Genomic DNA, 14,904 nt, shown 5'->3' on the forward strand with positions numbered 1-14,904 from the left:
CGTGTGGCGGTGTGGGGGAGGGTGGGGCAGCGTGTGGTGGGGTGGCAGCGTGTGGTGTGGCAGCATGTAGCGGCGTGGCCACAGCGGCAACAGGGCACCCTCACCACCAGCAGACCAGATGGAGGGGAGCAACGAGACGTCGTTGGGACCCTCAGATGGGTGATATGCTTCCACCTAACCCCTGTCACCTCTCCCTGTCCCCCCACCCCCCACGCACACTTCTTTTTCTTTCTCTCTTTCTTTTCTCTTCCCTTCTCTTTGCCTCTTTTACTATTAAATAAAATACATCAATTTTTTGGCACCAACATCTAACCTCGTTTGGTTTTAATCACATTTCTGGGAATATTTTGAACCTTCTAAGTTCTTTCCAGTTTATGCACAGAGACTTAGCTTGCTTTGCTTTTCCGGGTCTAAACCGGATCATAACATTCTGCCTCAGACCTGCCACTGGCGTTTAATGCTGCAGCCCTCTGGGCGCTCCTGTAAATTTCAGCTAAGCAAAGACAAGGAAAGCTTCATGGTTGAGATGAACTTTGGGGTGAGGCAAGGAGACTCAGATATCTTTGTGGGCAGCCAGCCTACAGAAGCAGGCATCCCAAGCACAACATGGCTTGAGACTTACGCAGTGGCAGAGGCAAAATTCTTCAGGCACATTTCCAGGCAGGCCCCCCATGACAGCTGGCACTGCAAGTGCCTGCCGCTCCTCACCCGCATCCTGGTGGGTGTAGGTTTTTCCAGCTATAGCTTGAAGACTGTGGTGATGCACCTCCTGAGCACCGTACCCCTGACACAGTGGCGCAGGAGGGATTTCTGGCAGCGCCTGGTGGATATCCTGAAGTACCTTCGCTGCTCACTGGAGACAAAACAACTTAACTGCTTCGTTGTAGGCAATGAGAGGTTTCCTATGGAGATCAGTTTCCCCTCAGAATTCTGTGTGGCTGAACCACTCAACCTCTTTCAGCATCTGGCGAGCAATCCGGATGCCCACATGAAGGCAAGGCGTGAGTACATTCACCTGCTACAACGGCTCAAGCAACTGCTGATCTGTGGCCATTGAAAGAGATCCTCATGCACAGAGCTGTTGACAGATGCTGTATATATATCAATGTCCTGTAGTTAGTGCACTTACTGTATGTATTAATACCCTGTAATTAGTGCATTTCCTATATATATTAAGACCCTCTAGTTAGTGCATTTAGTGTATATATTATTACCCTCTAGTGCATTCAGCAAGCCTGAACCTTTGTTATTACTTCAATAAACTGTACTATTCCAGTATCTGGATTGTACAAGTTCTTGAACTCGACCAGGCCTGTAGTATTGGTAAATTGCACTAGTTGTAAATTTGTGGCTGACTGGGAGTAGAGACTTTTATTAATAAGTGTTTTTGAACAAAGGCACACAATTCTCACTCCACATTGCTTATAGCCTGTCATAGGGCAGGCTCTCCTGCTCTCCCAGGCACACAAGCCCAAGAGTACTTGACACAGCTGTCTTGTCTGCCTCAAGCAGGGGAGATGGATACCTTACCCAGCACTTTGGACAAATGTGGTAACTCAGTCTGTGAAGTTTTTGATGGTCTGGCTACAAAGAGTACAGCATGGGCAAGACCATAACATACAGAGATAAATCTAAAGGTCTTGTTTTTCCAGAGCATACGCTAAACCCTTCCAGAGCATACGCTAAACCCATACATTCCTTTTAACGATAGAAGTAAGGCAATATGTTCTCTCCTACCACCAACTCTTCTTCTCTCCTTGCTTTTGACAGAAAAATATCTGGATTGTAATCTGAGAGATGACACATTGTTACAAACAAGGATTATTAAAGAATTCAGCCAAAGAAAATATCAAAGGCTACTTTTCTGTAATAAGAACAGAAAAAGAAGGGTAGAAAAATACTCATATGACCCTTTTCTCATCCTCTGCCCTTCCATCTACTGGATGAATTGAGAAATTATGTGGAGAGATGACTCCAAGCACCATGATGCAGGAGGGCTCTCTGTGAACAATGGTGAATTTTATGTTTTATAGCACAAAGAACAACTCAGTAAAAAGTACCTGAAATTCTGTAGAATACTGACATAGAGTCCGGTCATTCTGTTTTGGTTCACTTCAGAGATGCTTCTTGTTCAAGTCCTTTCACTGGCAGGAATAAATATTGTCAGCATGTAGCCTCAGCTCTCACCAGTTATCAAAAGACTACTTCTGGGATGGACTGATTTTATGGGCTTTTGACTCCAAGGGGACAGTCACTGGGACATCTCAAGATGATAAAGTGCTAGAGATGAAGATCCTCCCCTGTAGAGCATCAGTCTCAGCCTCTGTAGAAATATGAGTAGAACCACAGGCAGCATCTGCCAAGCTCATCCTCCTCTCATGTCAGCAGAGAGTTGCTCACTAAAGCATGCCCTAAAAGCAAGAAATCAATAATTAGAAGTACGCCAAACCTCCTATGTGTTTTCACAGCTAAATTGGAATTAGGACCTTAAGCCTTTCAAACTCATGCCTTCCTGTGAATAGCAAGAGAAGGGAAATTTTTTAAGCAGACTCCAAATCACCCAACACACTGTTTAGTAATAATTTCCAGAGCTTTCAAAGAGGATGGATCCTGATACAACCTTGCTGGTCACAACATCAGTTGTGGTCATGCAATTACTTAAATGCTCCAAGGAAAGCAACTGGAACTGTGTCAGTGATTGCTGGTCTTGAACTCCACAAACCTGAAGACAGGTTACTTATGATATAGATAAAAGTATCCCCTTCTCTCTTATTTTTTCACTTGTTCACTTGTTGTCCTCCCTGTTCTTTCAGCACTCCCCTGTTACTGCACTCAGGAAGCTTGTGCAGGACTCACAGGAACTTCCTCTCTATTATTTGGCATAGTGCAGATGATATACACTGTAACTCACCTCCTCAGTAAAATATACAGACTTCACCTTCTCCGTCTATTATCATAGGGAAATCTTGCCATTCTTCAAACTGTTTTTATTACCTGTTTTGAAGGCATTCTATGTTTCACAGATATATTTTGATGGGTAGCCAGAATTGAGGGCTGCATCCTGGGAGAAGATGAGGTATTTTTCCAGTGGCAGCTGTATTCCTCACCCTCCTGGGGCAGTGGCTGTGTTTTCTGCTAGTTAATATTCCAAAAACCTTTCAGAATGTGATTTTCTTTTTGGTTCCCAGTCCCTGGCTTCCCAGCCTCAGCAGGAGTTTTCTCTACCAGATATAGGGAGAAGCCTGGGAGCAGATAAGATGGGGCCACAAGAAAAAAGGACTTCAGAGTCAGGAGCAGCAGTGCCACATCCCCTCCTCGCTGTGCTGTAGCTCCTCCAGAGATGCCACAGCCCTGGGACATTGGCCAAAATTGCACTTACCTTGCAGAGACTGGCAAACCCCGCACATTTCCTGACCCAATTGAGAGCATCAGCAGCTCCACCTGCCAAAAAGCAGCATGCAAGTGTTTGGCTGTTGATATGAGCCCTCCACTACTGGAACTGAATCTCTGTGGCCTGAATATTGCAAACCAGCATGAGACTCCTTGTGTCTAAAGAGAAAGGGGTTAAATGATTGGTAATGGAAACACACTGGCATCCTCCCCATTAACCATTTTGGGGATGAATAAATGCATCCACTCCCAGAAAAGCTGCAATTAACTATTTCTGAAACTATTTCCCTTCTTTATATATCAACAGGAAAATAGGTTTTCTCTCTTTGATATGATTAGGTGAGCATTCTAATTTGTAATGTCACAGAAAGACATATCTTAGAATAAAACTTCAGTGCCCCATACTGTGCTAGATTTGTGAAGAAATAGATTTTCAAAAGAACTTTTCATGCTTTTCTTTCATAATGGGTGGGAATATTTCTTTAGTACTTCAAGTAGCTGGGGAGAGGAAAACCCTATCCCTCTTTTCCCTTCAGGGCCCCCAAATCCCATCCAAAAAAGGTAAGTATAAAACCATCAGAAATAAAGATCCATTTTCTAACATGCTTTATTACTTATAAGGACAGACCAGTTATCTTTCCCTTGAATTTATTTGGGGTTAATTAAACACAGCATGTATTAGACATTATGTCTCTTTCTTACCACTCTTCTAGAGAATCTAAAAACTGGAATACACATGTATTCTGCTCTGATCTTTCTTGGACAACATATCAAAAAATAGGTTCTCAGGGAGAGCAGTAGAACCTAAAAGATCAGAGAATCATTTCTTAAGGTTCCAGTTCTTACAGGAGCTTGCAAAACCTGTCTCACCATACACCCATCCAGAAGGCAGGCTGGGAACCTGCCATCAGCCTTACTCTTGCTCTGATTCAACGCTGCTTTGACATTTTGCAAAACGTTGAGCTGAAAGAAACTAAACTTGCTTTTCTGCTTGCTGAAGATGTATCAACAGTGTGTTGTCATAGTAAACTAAGGGTGAGAAATGTCTGCATTCTTATCTCACAGACATCATTCATCTGGAGTATATCTCCATATTCTTGAAGTACAAGAATGCACTTTAGAACAGAGCAAGAGGAAAGAACGTAAGCAATCAGGAATACTATAAGATGACCTGATTACAAAAGGAGCATCTTAACCCAGCTCTGGTCCAAGGAGAGAACAGACTTATGGCCCAAATCAAATGCAGCAGCAGCAACAGCAGCAGGTGAGAGTCCACTGTGGCATTTGGCTGAAGCAGTGTGAACTGGGAAATACAAGCTGGCCAAGGAAATACAAGCTGATGACTGTCCTGATACATATCACCTTGCCCAAATGAAAGGCTCATTAACCCCAACAAGAAATAACTGAAGATTTTTTAATTTACTCAAAGTGTATGCACCAGAGGAGTGGCTCGAGGACTGGGTGTGTTTGATTTTCATTCAGGAAAGGAAGACACAAGTATGGGCAATTGTTATGGCTGGTAACTATTAATTGTGATTTTTGCAAAGATGTAAGCCCCCATGCTTCAGGGAAAAGCCTTTGCCCTCAGCTGTTGCTACTGGTCAGAGCTGCAGGGTCTCATCATGCTCACAGTGACTTGGCCCTATGAAACTGGGCCCTTCCCAGGCACAGCAGGCAGACCTAGTGCCACACCTCTCCAAACCCAGTCCCTGCAATGCAGATACATGCAGGTACACACTCTGTCTACTTTCTTGTCCTATTCAAGGCCTGCAACAGTCATGATGCAAGCACTCAATAAATACTTAATAATAGTGATAAAAACTGCTCTAACAGGCACAGTATTGAACATCAATATTGGAGATAACATCTCTCCAAAACTGGAACTGCAGAAAAAAAGGTAGATATTGTCACTGACCAAAATCCCCTTAGCCTGATGATAGAGTTTTGTATGGAGGATGTGCTGAGTAACTGTTTAAATGTCAAACTTACGCAACGTGAGCTTGGTGCCAGACAGCACTGTGTGGAATACTCGGGTCACCAGTGGTTTTGGCCATCTCTGTTAAAAGCAGAACTGGTAATTTAAACAGTTCTGTATTTTTTCCTAACTTGGTTTTAATAACTAAAGCCCTTCAGAACATAATTAATGTTTATATATCCACTCTTGAGAGCAAATTAATCAGTTCCTCAGAAAGACCATTAAGTTTTTTGCCTCTGTGCATTGTAACCAATTATGGATCCAAGATTCACAGCTATTAGCTTCACCTAGAAATTCAGAAGTTGCCAGTATATGAATTGCAATTTAATAAAGAACAAAAGATGGACAAATTAATTCAGATGGAATAAGAAATGAATTTTGATGAAGTATTAAAATAGCACAATTAGAAGTAGGAATGTCTAAGTCTCTCTCTTCTTTAGGTAGTTTTCACCCCATTCAGACAGACTTGGTATATCCATTTTATTCCTTTGAAAATTCCCCATTATTCCAAAGTACAGATGGATTGTGCTTTTAACTGTACATTGCACAATTTATACATCATAGACAGCATAAGGCGTAGCAGTTCTTGCTCTTTGTTTGGGGATTCTGTTGTCTCCAGGAATCCAAGTTACTAATAGTAACATTTGAAGCACTGAATCACAGAAAAATAGGAAAAAATGCAATAGATGTTGGAGTATCTGTCTCAAATAAGAGATGGAAATGGGCAAGGAAGAATGTGCATAGAGCCACCTTTCATTTTTTTTCTGAAACTGAAGTCACAATGGGCAATGTGTGATGTCATAAAAAGCTCTACTTCTGCTAATATTTCTTTCTCTGTCGAGATTTCCTGGTAGCATATCACAATACCAACACTGCAGGCCAGATCTCTGTTTCCATATTCTACCTTTACAATGAATTGATCTATGCCTGCTTCCAGTTTAGAATCACACTTCATGTTTTCATTACCTTCAAATATAAGTAATACGCTCTTTGTGTTTTTAAGGAAGCGACTGATCTGTGCTTATTGAAGAGGGTTGTGTTTGTTTTCCAATGTATCACTTTTACTTTTCTCCATAGTATAGCTTGACAGTTCAGTGTTGCAGTTTCCAGTTGTTTTCACTGTGGTGAATATCAGGAGGTCTGGGTGAACTCAAGTTTTCTGTTCTTGGTAATAATGAACAGAGGCTCCACAAGCTGCAGGACATGGGTGTAAGGGATTGGTACTGACTCAGTTGCCTTACACATTCCTCTCTAGGTTTCTTTCTGTGTTTCTTTTCCCCATGTCCTTTGAATGCAAATCATGAATACGGTCAAATGATGGCTATAGAATGAGCATAGGCATTACAGAAATCCATCTGTCTTACAATGCTGAAGATCCATAGGTCAGCTGGATTAGTGGTAACATGAAATGGGACAAGTATAGTGATATACTAAGTCTTTACACTGCAATAAACAGCCAAACTCTTTTTGCCCAAAAACTGGGCCAGAAAGTGAGAGATGGGGATTTGGAGAGAGAAAGAAAGTGGGAAAGAGATTAAACAGCCTCTGGTATCCAATGCCTATGGATGACAGCTACGAAAATATTTCTGGGGATATACTTGGCAGGCAGTAGCCTGCAATTTCCTTCTACATACACATAAACAACAAGAGCACACAAACAGCCTCTTTTTATAAGAGATATAATTATCTTAATTTTCATGCATGTACAAAGACAATTTACAAACTAGCTAAAGCACAGCTCCCATCACTGGTCCCTTCCTCCTCCCTCCACCCCGGGGCAACTTCCCAGAAAGCAGCTGGTACTCATGAATTGGAAAGGCAAGACTTAAACCCAAGCCTTTTGGCATGACAAACTGGAGTGGTTCATGATCCCCCTGTTGTTTCACAGCACCTGCCATCCTAAAGTTTCAGTCGGCGTCCTGGAGTCCTGAGAGATTTAGGGGATGACTTCCCAATGCTTTCAAAAAGATGTGAGTGCCTCTGTGCTCCAAGACCGATCCTCTGAAAATCCTGCAGTCACAGACAAAAAATATATAAAAACCGATCAACAATTTCCTACATTGTGCAGAGTCAGTTTGTCTCTGGGTTTAAAATCTAATTTCCTAGGAGAAAAATACTTTTTCTTTGCCTGAAAAATTTATTTTTCCAAGAGAAAAGGAATTGAAGGGTCTGAGACAGAACAGATGCAACCAACTTCTGATGGCTCCCGTGCCAGCTGTGCAGGAGATTTGCACAGCCACCTCTTCCCCCTGATCTGTGCTGGACACCCAGCTCAGAGAACTGAGGGAAGCAAAGAGGGACAGGGGGTAAGGGGAGAGAAGACAGAGTAGCAGAGGAAGGGGAGAGTGAGGTCCTTTGGGAGGAAGTCCTGGCCTGGGGGGAGGTAGTGAAGCAGATGAAAAGCATAGAAGAGGAGGCTCATTGGCATGGCCATGCTGCAGTGGCTCCAGGCTGGCTGAGGAAGCTCTGTATCAATGTATGGCAGATATTCTCCGCTGTCTGAGATGCTGCTCCTGGTTCTGCCAGCAACTTTATCTGAGGATAAAGAACAAAGTCAGGAGAAGAGGGGAAGGAAGGGTGCAGGGAGCTGCCTCCTGCCACCTTCTAACATCAAATGACTGCAAGACTCCAGCCTGGGAAGCCTTTGAAGTGAGATTGATCTCATAAGCTACTAAAGTGGGCAAACTTTTTTCATTTAAAACAACAAAAAAAATTACCATCAAACTAATCTCACCACTGCAAATGCAAAGCCATAATCCATGAGTGGAAGCCAAACCCTACCGAATCCAGCAGAAGAATACTCAGAAGAATACCTGAGCTGTGTGGAATGGGCAGGAAGAGGAACAGCAATGTTTTCATGGCTTTTCTCTCAATCCCAAGGATTTGCCATGTGTCACGATCCTTGCCAATCATTTGAAACGTAGGCAGCTCTGGATCACCTCTAGAGCAGTGCACATGAAACAGGGAGGGTCATAAAACTGAGAGTCAACCCCATTGCCCTTCTTAAGCTCTTCATACCACTCATGTTTCAGCTGGGCATGAATTTCATGTAGGACTGATAAGTCTGCTTTACCAGTCTGGATATTGATTCAACTTTTTTATTTTTTTGACCTGACAAACTACTGCCACACAAAAAAACCCCATGTAGCTGTAGACAGGCTGAATTCAATCAGAAGTTTAACCTCATACAAATGACTGTCACACAGTGAACCCTCAGATGTATGTACAAAAAGTACAATTGCAATTAAAATGTGAGATCGTAACTCAAAGCAGACTGATAAGTAATATGTTCACTGAATTAACTAACCTCCTAGCTACATGAATGAACAGTAATTATAGATATCATGAAACAGAGTCACACTGTGTAACTGCACTGTAATTATATTTGCTGTATGAAAGGGTGACCCAGGTATTACACTGATAAATGAGATGAAAAGCAGAAGAAAAATCCCAGCTCAGGATCCAAGCGGGTGGAACAAAGCCACAATGATACCTATTCAGCAGCTTTTACTGCCTTACCATCTCCCTGCCAGAAGAATGTTCCACACACCTCTGGAGGGACAGTGCTGGTGTGTGTATCAGCACTGGGATTACATGCACATTGCTCTGGCTTAGTATCATCCCTGGAATTGCTACCCTGAGCTATTAGCAGTGACAGGCAAAGTCCATAACAGGAGTAAACTGTTGGCTGCACAGTTTCTGGTTTTTCCCTGCAGTATATTTGGTTTTATCAGGCTTAAGTGCACATTTACTGGGCTAGTGTCAAGGCACTCTGCCCCTCCTGGTCATTTCTGCCTAAAGATAAAGAACTGGAAGGAGGGAAAGACATTGTTTTTGTTAGGTTTGTGATTGTTGGGTTTTATATATTGCTTTTGCATTAGCAAAGCTTTGCTGTTTATCTCTGACCTTTCAGTACCCAGCCAGCTCCGAAGAGGCATGGGAAACACTTCAATACACACTAAGAAAAAGAGAAAGAGAACTGGGAGAAAAGCAAGCATGGGAAAGTAGTCCCCAAAGAATAGAGACAGGACAGGAGAAGGAAGTGAAGGGAATCTGGTCAAGTACATCCCAACAGGACTTACAGATGCCCCCTCCAAACACCACACATTTCCAGTCACAGGCATGGCATGCTTTTGCCTTTATTTCTAAACCTAAAAGAAGCTGGTTGAACTTGTGTAACACTGCCATCCAGTGCTGCTGGTGTGCCCCAGGCTGCAGCCCCATCTCTGCACCCTGAGCTAGCCCATCCGAGAGCAAGGCCACCATCTCAGCAGGGGCCAGTTAGCACCATCCTTAAGGCAATTTTCCAAGCTGTATTCCCTTACCTGTGGAGGTCCGGGCATGACTCTAACCTACTGGGAGCAGAGAGAATTGGAGGGCACAGCTATCTTCAGTCACTGGGACCTCTGAAGCACTGTAGATTACATCATCTCAAAAGGTGAACCCATCCACATATTTTTACCCCTGTTCTCCAGTCTTTTAACAACTCTAGAAGGAAGGTTTCTTATTCAATAAATATAACTATAACAAGTTGCTTGCTCTTGGGCTTGAGAACTGTGATGTAACTGGTGTCCTTCTTCTGGGAAAGGGGCATGGTTGTTCAGCCCACAAGGGAGACAGAATAACAACCATGAGGATGCTGGTTAGGTTTTGCTCTAATGGTCACCGTAGTTAAATTTGATGAGAGGCAGATTTCCTATTCCTTTTTAAATAAAAATTTTCATGTCCCTCAAGCAGCCAGAAGGGATACTCTTAGACATTTTTCAGAGTGGCCCTGCTTTTTTCTTTGAACTTGCTAAAACACACAGACTAATATTTGGAGACCCATTTCAAGATCTGTGTTATAATAAATACAATAGGTTGATTAATACAATACCAAATAACTTACATGCAAACGCCTCAGCATATGCAAAAGGCAGTCTTTGTCCTTCTGTGGCTTCAAAGCAGAGCTTTTGTTTTTCGCGATGCTAGTTCAGAACTCTGTGCAAGTGTCTCCCAGGCCAGCTCGCTCCCCTTAGTAGAGGAACAGATTTCTTCTGGATTTATCAACTTTCACCACAGATGTCTGGAACTTTTTCACTACTAACTAAATTGGTAAATTTGCTACAAAATAGCAAAATTACAAAAATAGCTTCCTTCAACTGAACAGCAGCAGAATGGACTGCAATGAATCATAAAAATAGATCCGTTAGCTTTTAAACATGCTTCAGCAAGAAGGGTGCAGCTGAATTTGATAAAATACAGCCACTTTCTCTGCTAACTTGCATAGTCAGGAGAAATTCTGCCTTTCAAATCAGGTGAATTTGAAAGGAAATCTTTGATACAACACACAGAATAATGTCCTGTATAAATAAACAAATGCTTCTTCTCTATTTTACTGTAGCTATATTTAGTTAATATTGATGATTTGAAAATTTAATGTAAGGATTGATAGTGGGGATGGTATTTTTATTCTTGATCTGCAGATACATCATTATTAATTAAAGCAGATACTGTACCTGAAGCCAAGTAGATAGCACACAGTATTTTCCATTTCTTTATGCTTCAGGTTTTTCAATAAAATTTCTTGAATATGCAGAGTAATAACACTGTTTATGAGAAAAACCTAACTACTGATTGATGTAGATGGAAAGATATAGTAATTATTATATTAACCTCAAAAAGCAAACCCCAGATTTTGGATTTGGTTCTATGCTGCTTCTGGGCATTAGTTTTGGCTTAATCCATGGAAGAGTGTTAAACACCATAAATCTTTTAGGTAAAAGATTTTAATCAAAAGATTTCAGGATATTCAGTTTCCCATCTTTCCTCAGCCTCCAGGCTTTTCCTAATCTACTTACGTTGCTTCCACCTGCTCTGATAATCTTCAGCCATTACTTCCTATTTCTGGTAAATACAGAAATACCCCTCTTCTAGTGTTTGATAGCAAAGGACCACAGCACTGAGCATCAGCTGTGATGTGCTTCCTGCACCAACCTCATCTTGGATACATAGATTATGGTCTCTGCTTCACCAACCCAGCCACTTTCAGATGAGGACAATATATGACAGATGAAAACGCTATTCCAAGAATTTTGAGTAATCAGTTAGAAAAAAATGTAATTATCATTACTCCCAGTATGCCAGAGGGTCACTGTCCTAGTTTTCTTAGTTTGAAAGAGCCACTTGCGCACAGTGACCCCTGACACTTCATAACTGCAAGAAAAGCAACATGGAAGAACAGCAGATCCTGGATACAAATGTGTGTGGTACCAAGCACAGGAATGACAAGGTGAAAATCCTCACTCACAGAGAGCTCATCTTTAAGGACTGAAATGGAAACTGTGCACTCATTTGTGTTGAAGAGGGTTGCTGATCCCTGCTAGTATCAGTCTATTGCTGCACTGCTGTCAGTGTGGGCAGTGAAACCTGCTGGCTCAGTTTCCACCATTGCTGGCTTCCTTATCCCTGCTAGGAAATGTGATAGAGAAATATTTTGTCTTTAATGTGAAGGTGGGCCCTTCTATTTTTAGGTTCCAAACATCAGTACCTAGGTAAGACCTGATTAACAGAAGCAGTGCCTCTCCAAAAGTCTGGTGTGTGAAACAGCTCAGCTGGACAACAAGTGGTAGGATGCCCCAAAGACTGACCTTAAGGAAAGGTCAAGTCGGGTATTTTCCCAGGGCAACATACATCCACGAGGGGGACATCCTCAAGGCTCACAGCAGCCAGAGGGTGCTGCTCCAGTGGCTTCCCAGGCAGAGGGATACCAGGACCAAACAAGCTACCCTGACCTCCACAGCTGCTCAGCCTGCTTTGCCCATCTTTGCCAGATAAATCAGCAGAAAAAGTTATTCCTCTGTGACAGCAAAGCCAAGCCTTGTACAAGTCACTGACCTTGAGCCAGCCCTGGTCATGGATATCTCTAATGGGAACTAACGGGTATTTCATCTGCTTTAATCCTCATTTCATAAAAAATTTACTAAAATCTCTTTTTTTTTTACCTCAGCCAACTGGTGGTATTCCAAATGCATCAAAAAAATGAGTCTTTCGCAGACACATTTTTTTTTGCCATCCTCCAAGGAGCATTGATTGCTTTTCCCACCACTGCACTGTTCCCAATATAGCACTATACTCCACAGTTATGTCCTGCAGGAATCTAGACTTTAATACTCCATCTTTATATTAGCCTTTAAATTCTTTTGGTACTAGAAATGATCCCAGTTCAATAATGCAATTACATTGAAAGACACAGGAATAAAGGAAAGCAACTAAGTTTCTCTGAAGTGGAATCAATTTGCAGAAGATTTATTTATTTCAACTACTTGTAATGCTTATCTTGTATCTCGACCCAGAGACATGGAGGGTCATAATGGGAAGTCCTGTTCATTTCCATCAGTCAGTTCTCTGAGGTCCAGGGAAGGAATGCTACCCACAGTGCATCTTGGAAGACTTTGTCACATGCATTTGTAGATTAAACAGTCTTCAAACTTCAAACAAGAAGCCTGACAGACAGAAGAGCACTGAGGGGAAGTATAGTCTTCACTTTGCTCAGACAATTAATATAATATAATGCTGCCTCCCCATTGTCTCCCATCCTGCATAGTTATGCAATGTAAATCTACAGAGAGATTTTTCCTTCATTCAAAATGCAAGTCCTCAGAGTCTCTTCTCCAGCTTTTGCCTGACTTTGGCACTGGTTGTATCCCCATGACACTTAAGATTCCATCAGTAAAACTCTCTGGTTGCTTAAATTTCTGCTTCTGGGCCTGCCCAAATATACTCAAGTTCTGACAGCACTGAAGATCAGTCCTATAGGGATTCACAGATAAGGCATTCCCTTTCAGCTGTATCTGCTAACTGGGATCCCATGGGAATTTCAACAACCCAGAGCTAGCAGAGAGCTGCAGGAAGCGACTGGTGGTGTGTTATAAACTACCACTGCTACAATAAGGAAGATGGGGGAAGAAAGAGGGGAAGGATTTCCAAAGAGGTGATTGTGGTGTGTTTCTGTCACTCCTGAATGTACCAGCAAATCCTGGTAGGGATTTTTTTGCAGGAGGATTTCACCTAACCAGTGAATATGATGGGTAACAGCTGGGCCAGCTGCCTAGGTAATCTGCTGCTTGGCATGAGCAGCATGAATGAAGGGAAGTGCCCACATCATTCAAAATTATACATGTGGCTACTGGTCCTTTCTTGGCATTTGTTGCTGACCATCTCAGTGAGTCTCTGACTGTGTGGTAGCTTTTGTAGCTCTAATTAGGCACCTAAATATCCACTTAGCCAGGCTTTTCATTTCACTGGGCATCAGGGTACCTAAGAGCTCAGCACTGCAGCACTAAAATTGAGTTTTCTGCATCACTCAGCCTCTACTTTGCAAGTGATCTTTGCCTGGAAATACTATTTTCCCCCTTGGGTAATAAAAAGCTAGCAAAGCAGCAAATTAGCTCTCTGGATTTAATTATGCATATACACTAGTAATGGGAGTAATTGCACTGTCTCAGTCACATTGCACAGTGTACTTACTTGAAACCAAGCTGAAGAAATACCCCTAGAAGCTATAGGAAGACAGACCAGATAAGAGGACACCAGGTGTGATGAGGGTACAAGATTATCATCTCACCTGCTGTGGTAATTAACAGCCACAGCTCCCACCCTACAGATCACAGTTCTCTCTGTCACTCCCTGCTCATGAAGGGATACTATCAGATAGTCATCTGTCTTGTACGAAAGCTAAAGAGCTGCAGGAGGAAGTCTATCTCCTTACTGTATGCTCACTAAGAGCCTCAAATTACCTGACTGCTACCTGAAGCTGTCTGTAGAACAGGGGCATGCACTGGGTATTTGTGGTCTTAAGCTGAAACATCCCAGGGCTCATGTCTGCTCTGCTAATCCTGTGCTGCTGCGCAAAAGGAAATACAAATATGCAGGGAAATATTATTCCTCATCCACCAAGTTGTTCCAGGACACAACCCTCTTCCTGCACCTAGCCTGGCAACATAATACTCAGCAATATCGGAGCTCCAGCCATCTATTCACTTAACAATTTTTTTAAGTTGAACTGAACGAGGGAGGCAAACCAGAAGTGTTTCCCATGGGCATTGTGTGGTGCTAGGAAGTACTGGACATGATCTGTGTGTGTGACTAGCACAGGCTCAGAAAGGGAGGCTTGGATTAGTCTAAATTTGTGGGGAAACATCTCTATTTGCTTCTGGGTACAAACACTTGCTGAGGCAGAACACTCTCCATTGCAGTTTTGCCCAGTTTGCTGTCAAACCCTGCTGGTCCTCTGTGGTCTCTCCCGGAACAGCCAGCACTGCCACCCTGTTTCAAAACAGTCTCTCACCTTCCACATCCTTCTCCTTTCTGGAGGCCTGAAGGTATTTTCATCCTCTTTGACACCATGCCAGGTTCTAATTCCTTAATAGCCTTGGAGGTCTCCAAATGTACCCTGTGTCCTCCAAGCACACCTTCCTCCTGCCTGTAATTTTATACTTAGAAACTCAGAAAATAGCCAGTAGTGGAAATTTGGCAGTTATTCTGTCATTTGCCTTCAT

General features: G+C 42.5%; 1 protein-coding gene across 1 annotated transcript in view; it reads left to right on the forward strand.

Annotated features, from left to right (window-relative positions):
- Window positions 1-5,432, forward strand: part of LOC108448500 (inositol 1,4,5-trisphosphate receptor-interacting protein-like 1) — a 7,369-nt gene extending 1,937 nt beyond the window's left edge. The window contains exon 2 of the mRNA XM_017741621.1: window positions 372-5,432. Within this exon, the coding sequence (XP_017597110.1) occupies window positions 372-1,057 (686 nt within the window). The 3' untranslated portion in view covers window positions 1,058-5,432. The remainder of the gene's footprint in view (window positions 1-371) is intronic.
- The last annotated feature ends 9,472 nt before the right edge of the window (window positions 5,433-14,904 follow it).

Source organism: Corvus brachyrhynchos, unplaced genomic scaffold, assembly GCF_000691975.1.
Source record: "Corvus brachyrhynchos isolate BGI_N302 unplaced genomic scaffold, ASM69197v1 scaffold115, whole genome shotgun sequence".
NCBI classification, from domain to species: Eukaryota; Metazoa; Chordata; class Aves; order Passeriformes; family Corvidae; genus Corvus; species Corvus brachyrhynchos.